Below are 20,599 nucleotides of genomic sequence, written 5' to 3'. Positions count from 1 at the left end.
AAGGGTCTATAAACTATATAAACAATAATGCTAATAATTCATGGTCCCCACATGATACTTGTATCTGGAATGTATAACCAAAATCATCTATGTGTTGTACATGTGGCAGAATTGACAATAAAGCAGACTTTGACTTTGAAAATACTATAATACACTGAAATTCAGCCATGCTAGATTTATATGTCTGAAAAAACGTGACAGTTAAAATATTTGTTTGTTATTTGAGACCATCCAAGTAGAACGGTTTATTTAATATAATAAAATATTAAATTAAATAAGTGAACATGTTATTTTAGTAAAAAAGCTTTTACACTTAAGTCAATTTGTCCCATTGCCTGCTGCAGCTTCTCCTTTATGCTGCACTGTCACTGTTTGAAACACAGTGTCACAAACTCAATGTTGAGTGCCTATTGAAAGGGATAAGTATAATAAATAAGAACAAAATGTTACTATAAATAAATGTTAAATTCTCAGTTGTGGGTTGCATCGTAGAAATCTCGTGCTTTTCATATGCTTAATAAGTCATTGTTCATTCTGCACAAATATGCTGCTCTTTCAGCCTCACACAAGATGAAATACTACCGGTACATTCGGTGTTAACTGCTCTTTATTTCAAAATCTGAATTTCAACATGACTGAAAAGACTATTCTCTGTAAAGAAATGTCTGTTGTGTTAAAAGATTTCCTTGGAATGCCAAAAGTGGCACGTGACTCCATTTGATTAATTTCCCCGATTTTACAAAAGGTAAAGAAATGTCCACCTGACAAATGTGGGTTTTCTAAATTTGGAACAATGTTACAGCAATGTTAGATAGTGACAAAACACAACAAAGCCATCGTGGTTGTGCAATCATATGTCCAACAGACGGCAGCATTTCATTTGTGTAGACGCAAAGACTAAAACATCTTCACACTGAATCAAATCACTTTAAATTTGACCGAAAACGTCTAATCCGTCTGGAAACAGAGTAGTTTTTTATTGTGCAATATTAAAAGTAATAAAGATTATACACTAGCATAGGGGATGATACAATACTAGTCATCCCAGATTGCTGACCCATGTAATGCATGATCTCTGTTACTGTTTTGTTTGAATAAAAAATGCTTTCTTAGATTTACTGTAGTATTTTTTTTAACCAAAAAATGGTTTATTGCAATTACTGCTGACAAACTGAAAGCGAAAAAAACATTTCCTATTAAATAAAGATGCACAAATTCCACCACCCATCCACATTTGGAATGAGGACCCACTGCAGCCTCTTTCCATTTTTATTTTTATTAATGCCATATAGTGACTTCGAAGAGAAACTTTCACATTATATCAAACAAATATACATGTTAAATCACATAAGCCAGAGTCTGATTACTTATTACAAAAACAGAGTAAATAAATGAATAGGGTTAATCAACAATAGCATACTTGCTTATCATTTTAAAAGCTCTGATAGCTTTTCTAGTTGCACAATTTTGTAAAATATTACAATGCAGTCTCTTTCCTTCTGATGAAATCTTTGCCGGCTGTGACAGTATTAAAAAGTCTCCTCCCCTTTCTCACACTCACAGCATGAACTCCCTTGTGTTCCTCTGGGTATTGTAGTTTTATGATTTAATAACGGCCTGAGAGTGGTGCGTCAACAGCAGCGCGAGAACTACAATACCCATAATGCACAGACACATGTGCGCAATGAATAAAGCCATAAAGATTGGCGGGTGGATGTTGGCAGGCGATGATGATGTTGTGCATCTCTCGCCAACGCTTGAGCATCATGCCGATAGGCTTAGTACAGACGACAATTTAACAAGTATTTCCGCTCTCCTATTCTCTTCATTTCAACAGTTTATTTAATCTCGCTTTACCTAACCACCGCATAGTGTAACGTTACACACGGTCGTTTGCGTTATCTTGGTACGGACATTATTTTTTCGAGCATTTGACTGGTTGAGGTACAGACTTCCTTACTTTGCCGACATGTATCGCCTACAGTCGCTGGCTGCTCGGTCACTGATCGCTGGAGCTTTTGATCCGTATACTCCTTTGACACTGATATCCCTTCCGTGTCTAAACGGAGTGAGACACAAATCTCAAGATCCGTCCATAGAAAGGTATGGCCAGATGCGCTTCAGTACCGCCGAGCCTAAAGTTGCTGCAGGGAGTCTTCACGAAAAATTGCGGGAGAAGATCCTCAGTATGGAGACATTGAACCCGCATGTGAAGGCAGTGGAGTACGCTGTGAGAGGACCTATTGTTATCAAAGCTGGAGAGATCGAGAGATGCTTGGAGGAGGTGAGGTCACTCGAGGTGATACTGTACCATTATCACTGTATCCGCAGTTTCATTAATTATGTTGATGTTTTCACTTTTGTCTCTAAGTACAGCATCCAAGGATTTGTACTTGGTTATGTTTGTTTTATATAGATACTAAAGCTTTACTTTTATTTATTTTAAGACAAAGTATAAAACCTCGCATTGCTTGATGTCCAAGTAAACACAATAAAGATATATTAGTAGTTTTATTAAGTTATAAGTTATTCATCTCTTCTTCTCTGACCAAAAGGGTTGATTTTAATAAACCACAGACTCCGTCAGTGAGAAAGTATAGGTTTCAGACCTACTTATGACTATTATCAAAGCAATTCAACAAAGAAACTACTTCTCACAAAGCGTATCATTCAGCAGTCATGTAAAAGGGATACTTCATCCAAACATTCTGTCATCATTAACTCGACTTTGAGTTGTTACAAATCTAAAGATTTCTTTCTTCTGAAAGACAACCGAGAAAGATATTTGGAAGAATGCTCATAACCAAACAGATCACTCCCATAGTCGAAAAAAATTCACTCTTATAGTCGGTAAAATTACTTGATAATTTTTTTTGTTCTGTTGAACTCAACTTTTGTTTGTAAAGCACCTTCAAAACCACAAAAATGGACCAAAGTGCTGTACACAAGCACAAAAGACATCTTGAAGAATGAAGCGCCACAATCTAGTTCTGGGGAACTTTTCACTACTATTGTATTTTTCCTACTAAGGTAGTCAATGGGGTTAATTCTGGTTAAAATAATTCTTCCAAATATCTTTCTCTGTGTTCACCAGAACAAAAAAATTGTATACAGATTTGGAACCACTCGAAGGTGAGTAAATGATCACAGAATTTTCATTTTGTAGGGACGTATCCCTTTAACTCTCGCTACTATAGTTTGAGTTTGCTTGCTCGGCCATGACAGATGAGCGCTTAGAGCTCTAAGTATAGCTGGTGAACAGGTGCCATTTTTGACCGGGATATGATCACACTCAGACCTCACTGTCTCTAGTGTGCTTATAACCTGACCTTCAGTGATAGTGGAACTTTGCATTATCAAGCTCTTATATGAATGGATGGTACGTTCTGAATGTCCACAAAGTAAATTGAGGACAACACTGACGCACAATCAAAGCCATCAAAAGTGACATGTGCTTTGAAGGAAAATAAATGGGGTTTCATTTCTTAACATCACAAATAATGCAAATCCAGAGTCCGCTTGGATTTACATCCAGTGTAATTTAATAAAAAATGAATTCTCACAGTAGTTTAATGCATGCAAACACAGGTTTACTTGATGTGTACTTTAAAAGTTCCTTATTTAGAGGTGTTCACCTGATTGACAATTTTTTTTCTCTAAAGGGTGTTACAAAACCTTTTTCTGAGGTCATCAAAGCCAACATCGGTGATGCACATGCCATGGGACAGCAACCAATCACATTTCTCAGACAGGTAACCAAAATTGGATGTGTAATCCTGAATAACATTTGTAACACTAATATCCTGAAATCAAGACTCCTTCAATTCTTACAACATTTGCGGTTTTATTTTTGGGTCATTTGATATCTAAATCTAACTTCCTAGTCCATGTTTATCCCTGAAGTTTGTGATCATTGTATGTTACAGTTATCCTTTGTATGCATAGACAAATTTCTGCATGTGGAAGACAGCCTCCTATGATTGGTCCAGTTCATGTAGGCTTTGTATTATAAGCTGAACAAAGGCTTTTGTGACCACTTATTTAGATTTCAAGGGAAAGGTTTCCATGAGTATACTGTATATAGACTGTTCCATTGGACGCACATTGCTCGGCCCAAAATTAACTTCTGGTCTGTGTCTTGCTGTTATATAAAGTAGTTTATTATAAAATTACTTTATATTAATATTTCATTGTTTATTATTTGTATTTAAGTAAATTAAAACTTCTCAACAGTTATTGACTCTTAGTGGAGGTCTGCTGGAAGTTAAAGGTGTGATGAACTTGGCTTGTTTATTGTTTTGTACTGTTGTATAGGGCTGCCCCCCTAAACGCATTAAAGCATAAAATACATTCCGATAAGCATGATGGGGCCGGTTGCATAAACTGCTTACAATAGTCTTAGAAGTTAATCTAGTTTTTTTCTTCAAGACTGGTTATAACTTTTTAATTCAATTACATATAAAGAGATTGGGCTTATTTAAATATGAAAAGACAGATTTTTTTATAACTATTTGCTAAGCAATGAGACTAGTTTTTAAGACACAGTCTAAGTTTACGCAACTGGGGTCAATCAGTAAAGTCAAAGCAATAATGGGAGTATTAACTATAGCGTGTAGTGACTTTATTTGTAACCATGCAGGTGGTGGCTCTCTGCACATTTCCAGAGCTGATGGACGGCCCCAGTTTCCCAGAGGATGCAAAATGGAGAGCACGGCGTATCCTGCAGGGCTGCGGTGGAAATAGTCTTGGTGTGTGCATCTTCTCCACTGCGAATGTATTACTGACACTGATTAAGACCTCTGATATTAAAAACATCCGCAACGCCCTGTTATTGTACAGAAAATTGCTGCCGTATGTACTTTTAACAGGTTTGATTTCGTTTGCAGGGTCATATAGTGCAAGTCAGGGTATAGAGCACATCCGTAAAGACATTGCAGCGTATATCGAGCAAAGAGACGATGGAGTGCCTTCCTACTGGGAAAACATTTTTCTCACCACTGGAGCAAGTGATGGCATTATGGTAGGTGATGGTGTAGTTGCTATCAAAGGTTGGATCTAGCTTTCTGCCACACAAAAACTACAGATGTGTGTCGATTTGTTTGAAGACTATTCTGCGACTGCTGGTGTCCGGGAAAGGCTCTTCTCGGACTGGTGTAATGATCCCCATACCTCAGTACCCGCTGTATTCGGCTGCCATCTCAGAGATGGATGCAGTGCAGGTTAACTACTACTTGGATGAGGACAACTGCTGGGCCCTTGACATCAATGAGCTTCACAGAGCATATCAGGCCGCCAAAAAGCACTGCCAACCCCGGGTCATTTGTATCATCAACCCCGGAAACCCAACCGGTAGGAAAATAAATATTTTTGGGCTGTCGGATGGTATTCAAAGAATTAGTGCAGGGGGACCTCAGTTGTTTAATGCATTGAATTTCTGTTGTCCCTTCCTCCTAATTCATTTAAACTTTTACAGGTCAGGTCCAGAGTAAGAAATGCATTGAAGAAGTCTTGCACTTTGCCTACGAGGAGAATCTCTTTGTAATGTCAGATGAGGTAATAAATATGTATAGCTTATTTATTTTTTTATGTAAACCTGACAGAAAGTGCCTACCTATATGCTTTATTTCTGAGAAACATGACCACTTTGTTCTCAATGTTGATTTGTGCTGTTATGGGCAGGTCTACCAGGACAATGTGTACGCTTCTGACTGTCGGTTCCACTCCTTCAAGAAGGTGCTATATGAGATGGGCCCCGAGTACTTTAACAGCGTAGAGCTTGTCTCCTTCCATTCCACCTCCAAAGGCTACACGGGAGAGTGAGTATCCCAATCTATGAACCTTTATAGGCGTCAGCATGTGCCTCTGAAATCCAAATCGCCCTTCCTAGATCAGCTTTCACTCCAGGGCACATTCACGTGACATAAGTGCATCATACTGAAACATTTTCCCTTCCTAGATCAGCTTTCACTACAGGGCACATTCACATGACATAAGTCCAGTACACTGAAACATTTTTAGAAGTCGTCTAGCTCTGTAAGTAGCCTTTTTAAATGGAAGCAATGTGGAAATATGAAGCACCTCATAAACATAGTGTCCTGTTGTTGACCTTTTGTAAGGACAACCAGTCCTAGTAAGAGTTTAAAAAACAACCCAGGTGTGTTGCTTTTTTTTTAATAGTTACACACGTTCCACTATCAAAAAAGTTACAAGTGTAGTATGTGAAATGAAGTTGATATTTAAAATTGACACGCACGTACCCAAAAGAAACACACCCTTTGTTTATTGTTGATAATGAACACCCTGTGCCACACAGGCATGGACATGTTGCTAAGCAAAATAATAATGAGCATAACCCAACATGAACAGATGACGCAGATATATACAGGCAAGACTTTGACGTTAGTCACAGACCCGTTAAAAGTAAACTGGTTGATGATACACTAAACGGTTTAGTTACTAAAGGTGTTATTAGGCAAGGCAAGTTTATTTATATAGCACATATCATACACAAGGGCAATTCAAAGTGCTTCACATAAAATTTGTATTACAAAAACAGCATATCATGATTCTGTCACACAGCAAATCCAATTTTGTTGAAAAGATGTATTGCATACGGCCGAATTACCTACTGTTTTTGACAAACACCAAGGTCGTACAGTAATTTAATTGCTGTCCGAATCCACATCTCTGAGTTTATAGCAGGTTCTTAAATCCTTAGAGCTATGCAGATTTATGTTTACAAAAATCCTTATGAGAAACAATTACCATCAGAATAGGGCTATATTTGATACAGAGTAAAGAATAGAAGTCTAAAAGTGGAAAGATCCACCCAAAATGTTCACAAAATATGATCTTCTGCCACAAACTATTTATTTGGTTTACAGTTTCCCTTTGGAGCGCATCCTTTGGCCACTTGCTCTAACATTTACATGACTTTATTTGGGATAATGTGAAATGGCCATTTGAAATATTTCATTGAATCCATGTTTCTTGAAAATTTGGAACCAGTTCTCGATGCCCAACCCTACAATTTAGAAAAATCACTGAGCTTGTGTCATTCCACAGGTGTGGTTTCAGGGGTGGATATATGGAGGTGATCAACATGGATCCAGAAGTCAAAGCCCAGCTTGTGAAGCTTTTATCAGTGAGACTGTGCCCCCCTTTAGCTGGCCAGGCTGCTATGGATGTCATAGTCAACCCTCCACAACCAGATGAGCCGTCTTTCAAGCAATTTTATCAGGTCAGTCACCTACAGTATCTCACAGAAGTGAGTACACCCCTCACATTTGTGTAAATATTTTATTATATCTTTTCATGTGACAACACTGAAGAAATGACACTTTGCTTGTATAACATTTTAAATTTGCTGTCACCTCAAATAACTCTACACACAGCCATTAATGTCTAAACCGCTGGCAACAAAAGTGAATACACTCTTAAATGAAAATGTCCAACTTGGGCCCAAAGTATTTTGTATGGTCACCATTATTTTGCAGCACTGCCTAAACCCTCTTGGCATGGAGTTCACCAGAGCTTCACAGGTTGCCACTGGAGTCCTCTTCCACTCCTCCCTCTAGGACCTGATTAATGTTAGAGACCTTGACCTCCACCTTCCGTTTGAGGATGCCCCACAGATGCTCAATAGGGTTTAGGTCTGTAGACATGCTTGGCCAGTCAGCATCTTTTGTGGTTGTTATCATGTTGGAATACTGCCCTGCCGCGTAGTCTCCGAAGGGAGGGGATCATGCTCTACTTCAGTATGTCACAGTACATGTTGGCATTCATGGTTCCCTCAATGAACTGTAGCTCCCCAGTGCCGGCAGCACTCATGCAGCCCCAGACCATGACACTCCCACCACCATGCTTGAGTGTAGGCAAGGCACAGTTGTCTTTGTACTCCTAACCTGGTTGCCGCCACACACGCTTGACACCATCTGAACCAAATAAGTTTATCTTGGTCTCATCAGACCACAGGACATGGTTCCAGTGATCCATGTCCTTAGTCTGCTTGTCTTCAGCAAACTGCTTGCAGGCTTTCTTGTGCATCATCTTTAGAAGAGGCTTCCTTCTGAGACGACACCCATGCAGACCAATTTGATGCAGTTTGCGGCGTGTGGTTTGAGCACTGACAGGCTGACCCCTTCAACCTCTACAGCAATGAAGGGCAGCACTCATACGTCTATTTCCCAGAGACAACCTCTGGATATGATGCTGAGCATGTGCACTCAACTTCTTTGGTCGACCATGGCGAGACCTGTTCTGAGTGGAACATGTCCTGTTAAACAGCTGTATGGTCTTTGCCGCTGCAGCCCAGTTTCAGGGTCTTGGCAATCTTCTTATAGCCTAGGTCATCTAGGATCTGAAGAAAATGTTTTTACTCTTCATAGAGTTCTTTGCCATGAGGTGACATGTTGAACTTCCAGTTACCAGTACGAGAGAGTGAGAGCAATAGCACCAAATTTAACACACCTGTTCCCCTTTCAAACCTGAGACTTTGTAACAGTAACGAATCGCATGACACTGGGGAGGGAAAATGGCACACTGTGACCAATTTGGACATTTTCACTTAGGGTTGCACTCACTTTTGTTGCCAGCGGTTTAGACATGAATGGCTGTGTGTTGAGGTATTCTTAAGGGACCGCAAATTTACACTGTTAAACAAGCTGTACACCCACTACTTTATATTGTAGCTAAGTGTTGTTTCTTCAGGGTTGTCACATGAAAAGATCTAATACAATATTTACAAAAATGTGTGGGGTGTACTCACTTCTGAGATACTGTAAAGCAGTTTCGGACAGTTGCACTAGGTTGAGAGCAGTGGTGATCCATGACTCCTCTTCACTGGAAGGAGTAATGTGAAGTTGGGCAAAACATGTATTTAGCCAGTCATGTGTGTGGTGCGTAATGTCAAAATATGTGTTCAGCGAGTCACGCGAATCTATGTGCATCACGCATCATGTCAAAATACATGCCTGCTGCAGATGCGTCAAAAGTGTTTATGATAAAAAAAGATGCTTGTGTTCACAAGATGCTGGCAGGACACTCACTTAACACTTAAATCTGAGTACACATCTAGTATCTAGCAAACATCAGCATCTCTTTTATCATGAACCCTTTTGATGCGTCTGCAGCCGGCACATATTCTGACATGATGCGCGATGCACATAGGTGACCCTATAGGTACCCTGACGCACCTTACACATATTTTGACATGACTAACCACTTACATGACGCGGTGAACAGATATTTTGAATTCCTGCTTCCCCTAATGAGGCAACGATTGCCACTGGTTGAGAGATAAGTTTGTGTTGTTTTTCTTATGTAAACCTGTATTTATGTTATAAATGACGTGTGATGGTGTGTGTCTGATGTCTCTCAGGAGAAAACCGCTGTGTTGGGTGCTTTAGCAGAGAAAGCCAAGCTAACTGAGCAAATCCTGAATGCGGTTCCAGGAATCAAGTGCAATCCCGTCCAGGGGGCCATGTACGCCTTCCCCCGCATCTTTATCCCTCCAAAAGCAGTGGAGGAAGCCAAGGCAAGTACTCTGAATTTGAAAAGAAATGGTCACAAGTACATAGGAAAAAGTTGTCTACCGTAAAATGGTGCTGTAGCAGTAATACACATACATACACAACATGATACATATGTCAAACCCACAGCCATTTAAAATTAAAGTTTTTAACGTTATTATTTGCTGCAGTTGTTTGTGAAATTCATTTTGTTGGATGTTTCAGACATTAAAGATGTCTGTGAATTCCAGATGTGAATGTGAAAACTATTGTGAAGTTGACAGTAATGTGCTTTTTCAGGCTTTAGGAATGCAGCCGGATATGTTCTACTGCATGAGGCTGCTTGAAGAGACTGGAATCTGTGTTGTTCCTGGTAGTGGCTTTGGGCAGAAAGATGGAACATACCATTTCAGGTAAACCCATTTGCTTGGAAAGCAAATTTCGACATCATAATTTACATAGGTACGATTGTTTTCATAGTTCTGGTCTTACGTTTGGTCTGTTTCACTTGGTTTCAGAATGACAATCCTTCCATCCACAGAGAAGCTGAAGGTACTTCTTGGCAAAGTACGTGATTTCCAAATCAAGTTCTTGAAAGAGTTCTCTGCTTTGGAGACTTTACCGAGATAATATTTGTGCTAATGTTGAAAGTTGTTCAGCTCCAGCATATGACTTCTTAATACACTCACCATTCATTTGAACAGCAAAGGTAGTGTTAAGAGTCCTTTCTAGGTTTCCAGTCATATTTTTAAACATGATTTCAGAGATTGTGGTGTTGTTTACTTAATTTGTTTAGAATTTTGCAACATGGTTTTAAGGAAAAATTATCTTAGAATTTTGCAACATGGCTTTCAGTAAGTATAAGCGGTGTATCCCAGGCATTACACTAAGCTAAATATTAGTTTTTTTTTTTCTTTAAGATGGATTTCAGAACATGGGACACGACAACAGAAATGTGTCTGTCCATTTCCTTTGGTAAATTTGCACTCAAACTGTCAGCTGAACAAAGTGAGATTGAACAACAAAGATGATAAATTTACGGTGTTTCCTAACCTGGACACTTGCACTGAATTTAACGGTGGTTGCCACCTTAGATATATATATAACTAGATGCTGCATTTAAGCGCTCAAGGCACGTAGATGTGTCCGACATCTTGGAACGGTCCACTGACCTCCGTAGCGGCTAATAGAAACCGTATAGTTATTTATATCTATGATATTCCGCATCCTGTAAGGAAAACAGCCACAATCTCTTTCTCTGTAATGCTTCTATTCATATTATGAACCATTCAAAACTCTGGCTGATGCGTTTTTTACTTTCTGATTATTGCGAAGGGAGAGAAGATAGTTTGTCACCGAAAATTTGAAGGTAAATATATGGTTATGGTTCTGAAAGGTTTGCGAGGAGGGACTATTTTTTGTTTATTTTGTCCTCACCTGAGCTTCACTCATTGCCATGCAATGTACAACCTAAACATTTATTTAAAATTCAGAAAATTGCAAATGAAGCTTCTGTTGAAGATCATCGTAAAGGGATTTAGAACGTCTCTGTCCCATTTTTTTACTGTAGATATTTTGCATCATGGGCAGCTGAAAACATTGAGTGCATAAAGTGTTATCATGAAAGTTCTGGATTAATTCATATTTACTGCCATATTTTCCCCAGGTAATGTCATGTAAATCTAAACCCTTCATCGAAGTCCTATTTGCAACAAAGTTGATCACAATATTTTTATTTAAAATAACAGCTATTTGAAATCATTCGTGCCAAATTTGCAAGATGTTTTTTACCTGGTTTGTTTTAAATCTCACTTTTTTTTAGGGCTTATCTGTTGTTCTATATTTATTTCGAAGCCATTATCTTTTCTTATGAGGTGCCTTCAATTATGCTTTAAATGAACTTTTCGTTACATGCACTTTGTTTACAGATTTTTGAGCATTCTAATTTCAATACTAGAGGTCAATACGCACAATACTGTTCAGTTTGGTTACATCTGTTCAAGTTGTTTTTGTTCATAAAGATGTCAAAATAAAAGGTTTTCTCATTTGACAAACAGTCATGATTTTCTTTCCTTACCAGTTGTCAATTTTGTGTTTCAGTCAGAATGCAAGGCTGTTTATAAAGCACCCCTGACTGTATAACGGTGTTTTTTATATTATTTGGCTATAAGATGAATAAGTAAATGTAGTTGTTTGGATTGTCAGAATAATGGTTAATATACATGAATTATGTTTAGGTCAATATGCCTTATTTCAATAGATTTAGACTTTTGTGACTACAAGGTACCACTCACAATTTTGCATATCAAATATTCAAGAGTTTGGCAGAATTCATATAGATTCACTAGAACAATAAACCGGCTTGATTTTTAGGCAACATGCCGCATTCAAAAGCATTATTTTCCACATTAAAGGCTACATTTTATAGAAGTTATCATGAAACTGTCCAATGCTGTCATGTGCATTGTATGTTAGTTAAGGCTAATGTAGTGTACTTCCACATTGTGATTTACTGCCTTCTGGTGGTTTTTGAATGCAAATAGAACAAATGTTCATTGAGCAATGTAATGCAATACAAGTCGTTGCTTTTCACAGTGCTTTCCAAAGGCACCCATGCTTTGTCAAACCTGTGACTAGATTATTCCATTTGTTTGGCGGTGCATTTCAAACATGCTAAACAATTTACAGTATTTAAACCATCTCTGTTGCCAATGCAAAGCATGATAAAACCACATTTAATAGAAAGGTCATGCCTCTTCAGAAACTTTGCTAAACACAGGTTTACCATGTAACACCCATTCAAATGTCCCGTCTCTCTCAAAATAACCAAGTGTTTAAAATACAAATGGCAATAAATCTAAACGTGTTTACAATTGGCAAGTAACGAATCAATCGTCAAATAAAAGCCCAAACTGATTATTTTAGGATATAGAAGGATGTTTTATTTAACGATTCAAACTTTTTCACAAAAGATAAGCCTAAAGGTGCTTCCCCCATTCGATTCATTTTTTAAGACCTCTGTTGGTCAGTGAAGGAACAGATGTTTTCAACATGCACCTGGATTGCTGGCAAATATAGACAATCAAAGATTTTATTTCAACTACAAAACATAAATCACACCCTTAAATGTGACCGCAGCTGATACAAAGCTTATGACAATCATGTTCATTTTATACAAGTTATATTCTCTTGTTCCAATACTTAAAATATCAAAGAAAGGAAAGCAAAAATCTACAAATAAAATTAAGTGGTAAAAATCGAGCACAGATACATACAAACCTAAAAATGGATTGGTGGTAAAGTCTCATGGTGGCTCTTATATGTTTTGTTTTAGGATCTCTCTTAACTCCTCTTCCAAGTCACTATCCACAAAAGTCTCAAGTCCAGGGCCAAAACTGTTTTATGGTTAGTTTTAAACTTGTGAACACTATGATAACAAAAATGCAAGTTACATACAGAGCACATAGCAATTACCCTTTTCTCTCTGAAGTGGGGGCACCTGAAGGGCAGGCGAGGAGAGGCGGCTGGACAAGAAAAGATGACTAGATACGGGATCATCTGTGCATTTACTACAAGGAAATCAGGTGCTCAGGAATGGCCATATGTAATTTTTCATGTAAGGCAGCCCTGGATCAGATTTTAACACACCCGTTTGTGCAACTAGAACTTTTTAAAATCCCCACTGTTGAAGTCAGAAAGATGTGTTAGATGGGTTTACTGATGGGCACACTGCACTCCAGGGCCATGATGGCCTCCTTCTTCATCTGAGCTGTCGTTGTATGCCTCTCGTCGGTGACCACCTGATGAGCTCTGGCTCATGTCGAACTCCTGCAGGTCCACCTCCTCTGCGTCTCCAGAGATGACAGGTGCATCAGAACGTGTAGGCAGCAAATCTTCCAGTTCCTGCAAAGCAATTAGAGAGAAATATATTAGAAAATGGAATGATGTGTTTAGAGACATCATACAGCAGATGTGGAGGGTGTATTGAAATGAATGGAACAAATTAGGGCATTAAAGGAAACGTCTCATTTACTCTGTGTATAGGTTTGAAACAACTTCACGCTAAGTTTTGTTTAATTAAACACAAAAGATGATATTTGGAAGAATGTTTGTAACGGTTCTGGGCACCATTGACTTGCATAATAGTAAATTAAACTACTATGGCAGTCAAAGGTGCCCCAGAACGGTTTGGTTTCCTACATTAATCTAAATTATCTTTTGTGTTTAAAAGAACAAATACGTTTATACAGATTTAACAAATCACGAGTAAATACAGAATGTTCATTTTTGGGGTGAACTATCCCCAAATCCCTACAACCATATCTAAGAAAGCAAATGTGCATTGGCTGGACCAACGTGGGATATACTTATCAGATTTTAATATAAATTATAAAGTTATGCAAGATGTGTTAAATTTGACATTTAAATTGATGCATAAATTTAATCAAGGAATGAATGATAAGAATCAACGTACTAAAACAAATGTGCATGCAAACCTATGTTCAGTTTTGTATGTCACTACCTACCGTCAGTTTCTCTGGGCTTAACCAGTTGTTATCTGGGAACTGCACATCAAACTTGATGAACAAGTCTCCTTTCTCAAAGGGGTTTCGATACTGTGGCATTCCCTCGCCTCTAACAACTCTAACTGAACCTGTAAAAGAACAACCAGTCAATTATCAAGAACAAAACCTGACATTTCATATTCACTTTTAATCATCTGCAATGAAAGACATTAGATTAAAAAAAAATGATTTATAGATCAGGACTCACCTGGCTCAATGACTTTGCCAGCAGGGTATTTCACAACGAGCTGTCTAGCGTCTAAGTGTTTCAATGTGAAATGAAACCCACAAAGTGCTTCAACTAGGCCAATCTTATGGGTCATGTTCAAGTCGTTGCCCTCCCTTCTGAATGTCTGTTGAAAGAGATTCACTTTAGTTTTCTAGACAAAATTGTATCAATCGATCCATCACTCACTCAACTAGGGGTGTGCGATATGACGATATTAGATCGCGAACGATTAAAATGACTGCACGATCCACTTTTTCGGGAAAATCGTTAAATCGTCCTATATAGTGCTGTTCTATAGAATTCGTCAACATACTTGCGATAGATTGCGCCATGTAAACAAGCTCGTATACGTTGCTTGTGAATTCAGTAAGATTAAGTGACGCGGTCAGTGAAGATGGAGGGAAAAACGGAGGACTTGGTCCCTAAAAAAAGTTCTCCATCAGTAATATTGAAATGGTTTGGGTTTTCCCCAACTGACACGGCCCAAACAACAGTTATTTGCAAATGTGGCAATGATAAGATTCGAGCGTCGTAAGGCAACACAATGAATATTTTTAACCACCTCAAAATAAAAGGGACTGAAAGAGTATGCCGACAGTCAAATTATAAAGGGATTTACCACGAGTAAATCAGGTAGGCTACAACCAAGCATACAGAAACTAAAAGGCCTAAACAACGACTTTACCGAAAGAACCATTTGAGAAAGGAACTCCGTATCCGTATGACAGAACGAGCAAGCGCTGGAAAGATGTCACTGACGCGGTCGCATTTTACCTGGCCAAAGACATGATTCCCATAAAGACTGTGGAAAATGAGGGCTTTAAAAAACTGCTCAAAGTCGTAGATCCACGTTACGAAATACCCAGCCAAAAATATTTATCCTCCACGCCCATTCCACAGCTTTACTCCGAGTGCCGCAACAAGATGAAAAACAAAATTCAAAATGTAAAGTTTTTTGCTAACAGCTGATTTATGGTCTTGCACTTGCATTAAATATTAACTTGATTAAAATATTCTTCATAATATAAATGGTAAAGAGTATATTTTTATATGGGGACTTAGTTTGGCTGTATTGAAGCCCCTTTAATTTGCAAAATAGTCTCAAAACCAACTTGAAGAAGAACCGCGATAAAATTGTGAATCGTGATCTATCTGGAAAAAATCGTGATTTGAATTTTTTTTTCTAGATCGCCCACCCCTACACTCAACTGATGTGTCGATATCCCATATCAAAGTCTGATGTGACTTTTCCTTCACAATTCCAGTAGGTTCTAAACCATTTGAGGCATGCAAAGTAGGGAACGAAAATAGTTGAGCCGAGAACATGTGAAACAGCATGTTCATGACAAACTGTCACTGCGATCTGCTTCATCTTCCTGCAGCAGCTTAATTTGTTTCAAGAGGGCCAGAACACTGAATCCAGACCATTTGTATGGCTGACTCGCAACATTACAGGAGTACTTTGTTACCCAATGTGCCATAAATAATGATGTACCTGCTGTTAATTATCTTGTTAATGTGCTTTAGGTTTAAGACATCTTAACCTCTAATTCATCTGGGTGGAGAAAATAGTTTGCATCTTTTTTTATACAATTCACTAAGAAATACTTGGCACAACAATCTAATTGGATGGCATTATCCATACGATCAAGCACAAATAAACAAAACAACAACTAAAAAAGCTATAGAAAATATTATTCTGATTAAAGGGCACCCAGTTGAGCGCGTATTTAAGGCGACATATTGAAGACGGAAAGTAAACTGTGTTGTACCTCATGCTCTTTCTCCTGCAAAACCAGAACGATGTCTCCAGGTTCTACGCCAGGTGCCTGGTCAGCTTCACCTCCAAAGGTGATCTTCTGTCCATGCTTCATACCTTTATCCACGTGCACTTCCAGAATCTTCACCTCCTTAATCACCTTCTTCCCCTCACACTTCTTACAGCGGTCCTTCTCACTGATGACCTCACCTGGATTAAAAAACCCACCATTCTTTACATGATTATCCCGACTGCCATTCAGACCTGATAAAATACTTAAAAGCTAACTGTCAGTAAATTTGGATGCACGAAGAATCTAGTAGCTTACCTTCGCCATTACAATCAGTACACACGGACTGCATCTGTTGAACCATGCCAGGTGCCAGCTGTCTGATCATAATGCGCATACCACGCCCCCTGCAGGCTGTGCACTTCTGGACTGCGCCAGACTTACCCCCTTGACTGGAAACAAAATACATTGTTTTACAAACAGGGCTACCATGATGACAGACTTTTAAATCAGGAAGGGTTATAGAAATTTTAACAGCCTTTATAGTCAGTCCGGCTTATTTAGAAATGATTCAGTGGCAGACTGACTTGCAGTAACTCCTGAGACTTATTAGAATTTAAGATTTTAATGAATGTAAAGGGTGCGGAGGACAATTAAAAATCCCTAATCAAGATCACAAAGATGTTTAATAGTCATAGAAACAATTACATACCAACAAATATGACTCACCCATTACAAGTGCTACACAGAACATTCTTGCTCAGCTGTAATTTGGTTGTTTTTCCATTGTACAGGTCTTCAAGAGTAACCCTATGGCAAACAAAGCATTATAATTAAAGCACCCGAATACTCAAAACCGAATAAATCCACTTTCAATCTCCTAGTGTCATGTTATGCAATCCTTATCCATTTACAACTAGAAAATAGGACCTAAATGAGGAAATAGGAAGAATGTCAATATGACCGATCCAGTAAAGTGATTTATGAAAATGTCAAATATTTCTTCGAAGTTCAGAATGTCCTCAAAAATAAAAAGCCTTGTGAGTTTGACTTACTTTAGAGGGTGAACCATATCCTCCCCTCTCCGCCGTCCTCCATTTCTGCTGCGACCCTGTCCACCCATGAAGCCAAAGAGGCCGCCACCGAAAATATGGGAAAAGATGTCATCCATACCCCCTCCTCCACAACCCCCTTCTCGCAGCCCCTGTTCTCCATAGCGGTCGTACAACTCTTTCTTCTCCGGGTTGGTCAGTACTTCATATGCAAAGCTAATCTCTTTAAACTGAAATCAGAGGGAGACAGAGAGAAGATTGTTGTGTGCTCAAGATGTACCGTTCAAAGTTACATAAGCACGGGTGCAAACATAGACAAATGCCAGATGCCCAATTAACGGCTGTTTCGATGGGCTGCTATAGAGGGTATGCCGTGAGCATCACGTTTCCATGTGAGCACGCCGGAACTCATAAGGTAGTCGCAAGGATCACCGTCCAGTCCAGCTGCTTGTAGTTTCAGCAAATAACGTGTTTTAATCCCGTTTTTCGTTCTTCTTATTGAATTCAGCCATATTGCCTTAGTTTCACAACTCAAGGGAGCGTATCACGGCATTTTCACGTGGGAAATTGACGTCAATGCATATCCTCTACAAGCAAGTCGTCCGTCATATTGGAACAGTCAATGCATTGTCAACGGTTGGTGAGCACTCAAAAACAAGTTGACTGAATGTAACGTGCTCTTGTTTATATTGAGTTATGGTCTCCATGTACTGATGTTGCCGGTTATGTGTACTGGATGCTACAGTCACCAAAACAAATTCCTTGTATTTGCAGACAAGCTCTTTCTAATTCCACACTAATAAAAAATGGCATTAGGGAACATTGGTGTAAAGTGTAAAAACCCTTAGTACATTAAAACACCTGTAAAACATTAAAGTTGATCAATCTTTAATATTGATAAAAACACAAAACCACCACACTCAGTTGTAAAACGATTTTCCAATTAAATCCAGAAATTTAAATCAAGCAATTTTTACAGTTGTGGCATTTTGGAAAACAGTGATGAAAGACATTGAAATAGTCCAAGATGGCTGACATATGTGGAGCGTCACATGTAACAGCATGTGTAATGCATGTTCTGATCATGTGAATAAAATTAAAAAACAGATCTCCGAAACATAAACAAATCCTAATACTTTTATTGTGGAACAACTTTTTTATACATACTGTAAAACTAGTCATAAAATTGACAATCATCTGTAAATAAATAAAAGCAGAACAGGTCTAAAAAGTAAAATAGGTCTTAAATAAAACAATTAAAATTCAGAAAGAGTTAAGAAAGCTAAACTTTAGTAGAGAACTTCTTAAAGCACAAAAAATATAAAGACATTATATTTGTCGATGCAGGACATTTAAAAAGCATATTAAGGGGTGCCTATTTTTGTTTTAAGTATAAAACCACACCAGCTAGAGAGAAATCTATCTTACCTTGTCTCCAGCATTTGGGTTTTTGTCGGGGTGATATTCTTTTGCTAGTTTCCGATAAGCCTGGAATACATTAAGGGTTTCAAAAGATTAATATCATCAAACCATAGATCTTTCAGATCAAGTATGAAAAGAGAAACTTTTATTCATCTATTCTCTTTAAGGAGCACGAAGTCACATCTTAATATATTTAAAAAAAGCTTTATTTCGAAGATCATTGATATATGCGTCAAGTTCATATTAGAGCCCGTGCGGCCTTGTGAGCGCAACCCTTGAGATAAACAACAACCACTGGACTACTGGCACCTCAACTCTCACACCTAACCAGACCATTACAGTCACTTCAACTAGTTATCGGAAACCCATTATGTGCCAACATGACTAGCGTTAACAGTGTTAAACAGGTAACGTTAACAGTTCCACGTGTGATAGTTTAGCGGTAACTTGGTTATACAGTTTTAATTTACATTTGTACGCGAACGGCTTTAAACGCACCCTCATCGTCACCATGACCCAAATGTATATAAAGGGGAAAGCACAGAACATGGGCCTACACACCAGCCACACGGTGAGCTGATGCTAACAGTGTTTTCAGCTGCCACTGACATTATACATGAGGTCTCCGTTCAGTGTTCCTATCCACAGAATATGTACAGAAGAGATCAAGTAAATGAATAAGGGACACATTAAAACTAGCCTCTTGATTAAACCCCACAACACACCACCATTGTAGCGACTCCGCATCATGTAACCGGTAACTATAGACACTAGGCCAAACTCACGGCGAGCTTTAGCGCTGTGCTAATCCTAACGTTACGTTACTCTCTTCCTGATTCAAGCACACAAGCCGGCTGATGTAACGCACACATGGAAAGAACGAGAAACAACCACCCAACTTGAAAGCAATGTTGTTACCTTTTTCAATTCGTTTTCGGAGGCCGAAGGGGACACACCGAGAATATCGTAAAGTTTGGAATCGGCGACGTTGGACATGGCTGTGCGGTGATGAAGCGCTGTGTGCGGGGAAGCGGAGAGCTGAAAGTGAGACACCACCCGGAAGCGTCAACTTTAACCTCTCGAACATGCGCCTCCCCTCACAGGAATAGAAAACAAGTCAACAATTTAATGATTCATATTGAATTATTTGAGAGAGTCTTGGATATTCGATCTTTTATTGCCCTCTTTAGAAAACGAACATATTTCCAATCATTTTATTACGGTGTATTTTTTATCATAAACAATCATGAGGGCAACCCATAAAGATGCGCACAATTAAAATTGTATTCCTATTAGGGTTCGAGCGCGAGGTTTTGTGTCTTATTCTAACTATTATTCTTCCCTAAAACTGATCGTGCAGCCCAAACCGTAAGACAGACAGAGCTGAGACGCTGTCAGATGGCAGTGGTCCTCGTCGCTACTCAGATTAGTGATGCGCGGGCGCTGCGGATGATCCGCGGGTCGGGTAATAAAAAAACACATTCAGATTAATTGCGGGTGGGTCGCGGGTGGATGATATCGATATCATGTACAATATTAACAACATTTATCTAATAGTACCAATGTGTTTTAAATGCATTTTTCATTAGGCTCTAATTTGCAGTAATTTCGAAGAAATGCGCGCGTGGCGGCGGTAGAGGACGGTCTATTTCTTAAAGCAGAAATGGAGGCAAAACATATCCGAGAGAAATGTAAAAAGGGAGAATTAAAAACAAAACAGAAGGTAGGAAAGAAAAGTACCGTGTGGGAGCGTTTGCGCGAACATACTGGGTATGTAATGCGACGACTGTGAGGCATTGTGTATACGATAGACATAAGACTGGAACCTCTAAAATGGTATGTGTGTGCTAAATTGAAATATTAGATTTAAGTATTTACAGACAAAGACAGTGCTAGAAAATTTACTGAGTAATTTAAATGACGATCGGGTCCGGGTCGGGTGCGGATATCTATATCAGAGAAAATGATACGGGTGGCGGGTGGATAATTTATTTGAAGCAGCGGATGCGGGTGACATTTTAGCTTATCCGCGCATCTCTAACTCAGATACACG

The 20,599-nt window shown here is 38.8% G+C and overlaps 2 protein-coding genes across 2 annotated transcripts; one reads left to right on the top strand and one right to left on the bottom strand.

Moving 5' to 3' along the window:
• The first annotated feature begins 1,703 nt into the window (after positions 1 to 1,703).
• gpt2 (glutamic pyruvate transaminase (alanine aminotransferase) 2) lies at positions 1,704 to 11,567 on the top strand. The gene is made up of 11 exons (XM_056756364.1): positions 1,704 to 2,284; positions 3,663 to 3,752; positions 4,640 to 4,748; positions 4,887 to 5,020; positions 5,106 to 5,349; positions 5,474 to 5,553; positions 5,680 to 5,816; positions 7,066 to 7,240; positions 9,380 to 9,535; positions 9,810 to 9,922; positions 10,028 to 11,567. The coding sequence occupies exons 1-11, from the start codon at positions 1,970 to 1,972 to the stop codon at positions 10,137 to 10,139; spliced, it is 1,665 nt and encodes a 554-aa protein (XP_056612342.1). The 5' UTR covers positions 1,704 to 1,969; the 3' UTR covers positions 10,140 to 11,567.
• A 1,015-nt stretch (positions 11,568 to 12,582) lies between these two features.
• On the bottom strand, positions 12,583 to 19,624 carry dnaja2a (DnaJ heat shock protein family (Hsp40) member A2a). The gene is made up of 9 exons (XM_056752331.1): positions 19,465 to 19,624; positions 18,553 to 18,612; positions 17,128 to 17,354; positions 16,802 to 16,882; positions 16,391 to 16,524; positions 16,076 to 16,272; positions 14,283 to 14,427; positions 14,036 to 14,163; positions 12,583 to 13,412 (listed from the first exon to the last, which is right to left on the bottom strand). Exons 1-9 carry the CDS (start codon positions 19,540 to 19,542, stop codon positions 13,224 to 13,226), a joined length of 1,239 nt encoding a protein of 412 aa, XP_056608309.1. The 5' UTR covers positions 19,543 to 19,624; the 3' UTR covers positions 12,583 to 13,223.
• Between the last annotated feature and the right edge of the window lie 975 nt (positions 19,625 to 20,599).

Source organism: Triplophysa dalaica, chromosome 1 (genome assembly GCF_015846415.1).
Source record: "Triplophysa dalaica isolate WHDGS20190420 chromosome 1, ASM1584641v1, whole genome shotgun sequence".
Taxonomy (NCBI): domain Eukaryota; kingdom Metazoa; phylum Chordata; class Actinopteri; order Cypriniformes; family Nemacheilidae; genus Triplophysa; species Triplophysa dalaica.
The sequence above is the reverse complement of the archived record's forward strand: the minus strand, read 5'-3'. Positions and strand labels throughout refer to the sequence as shown.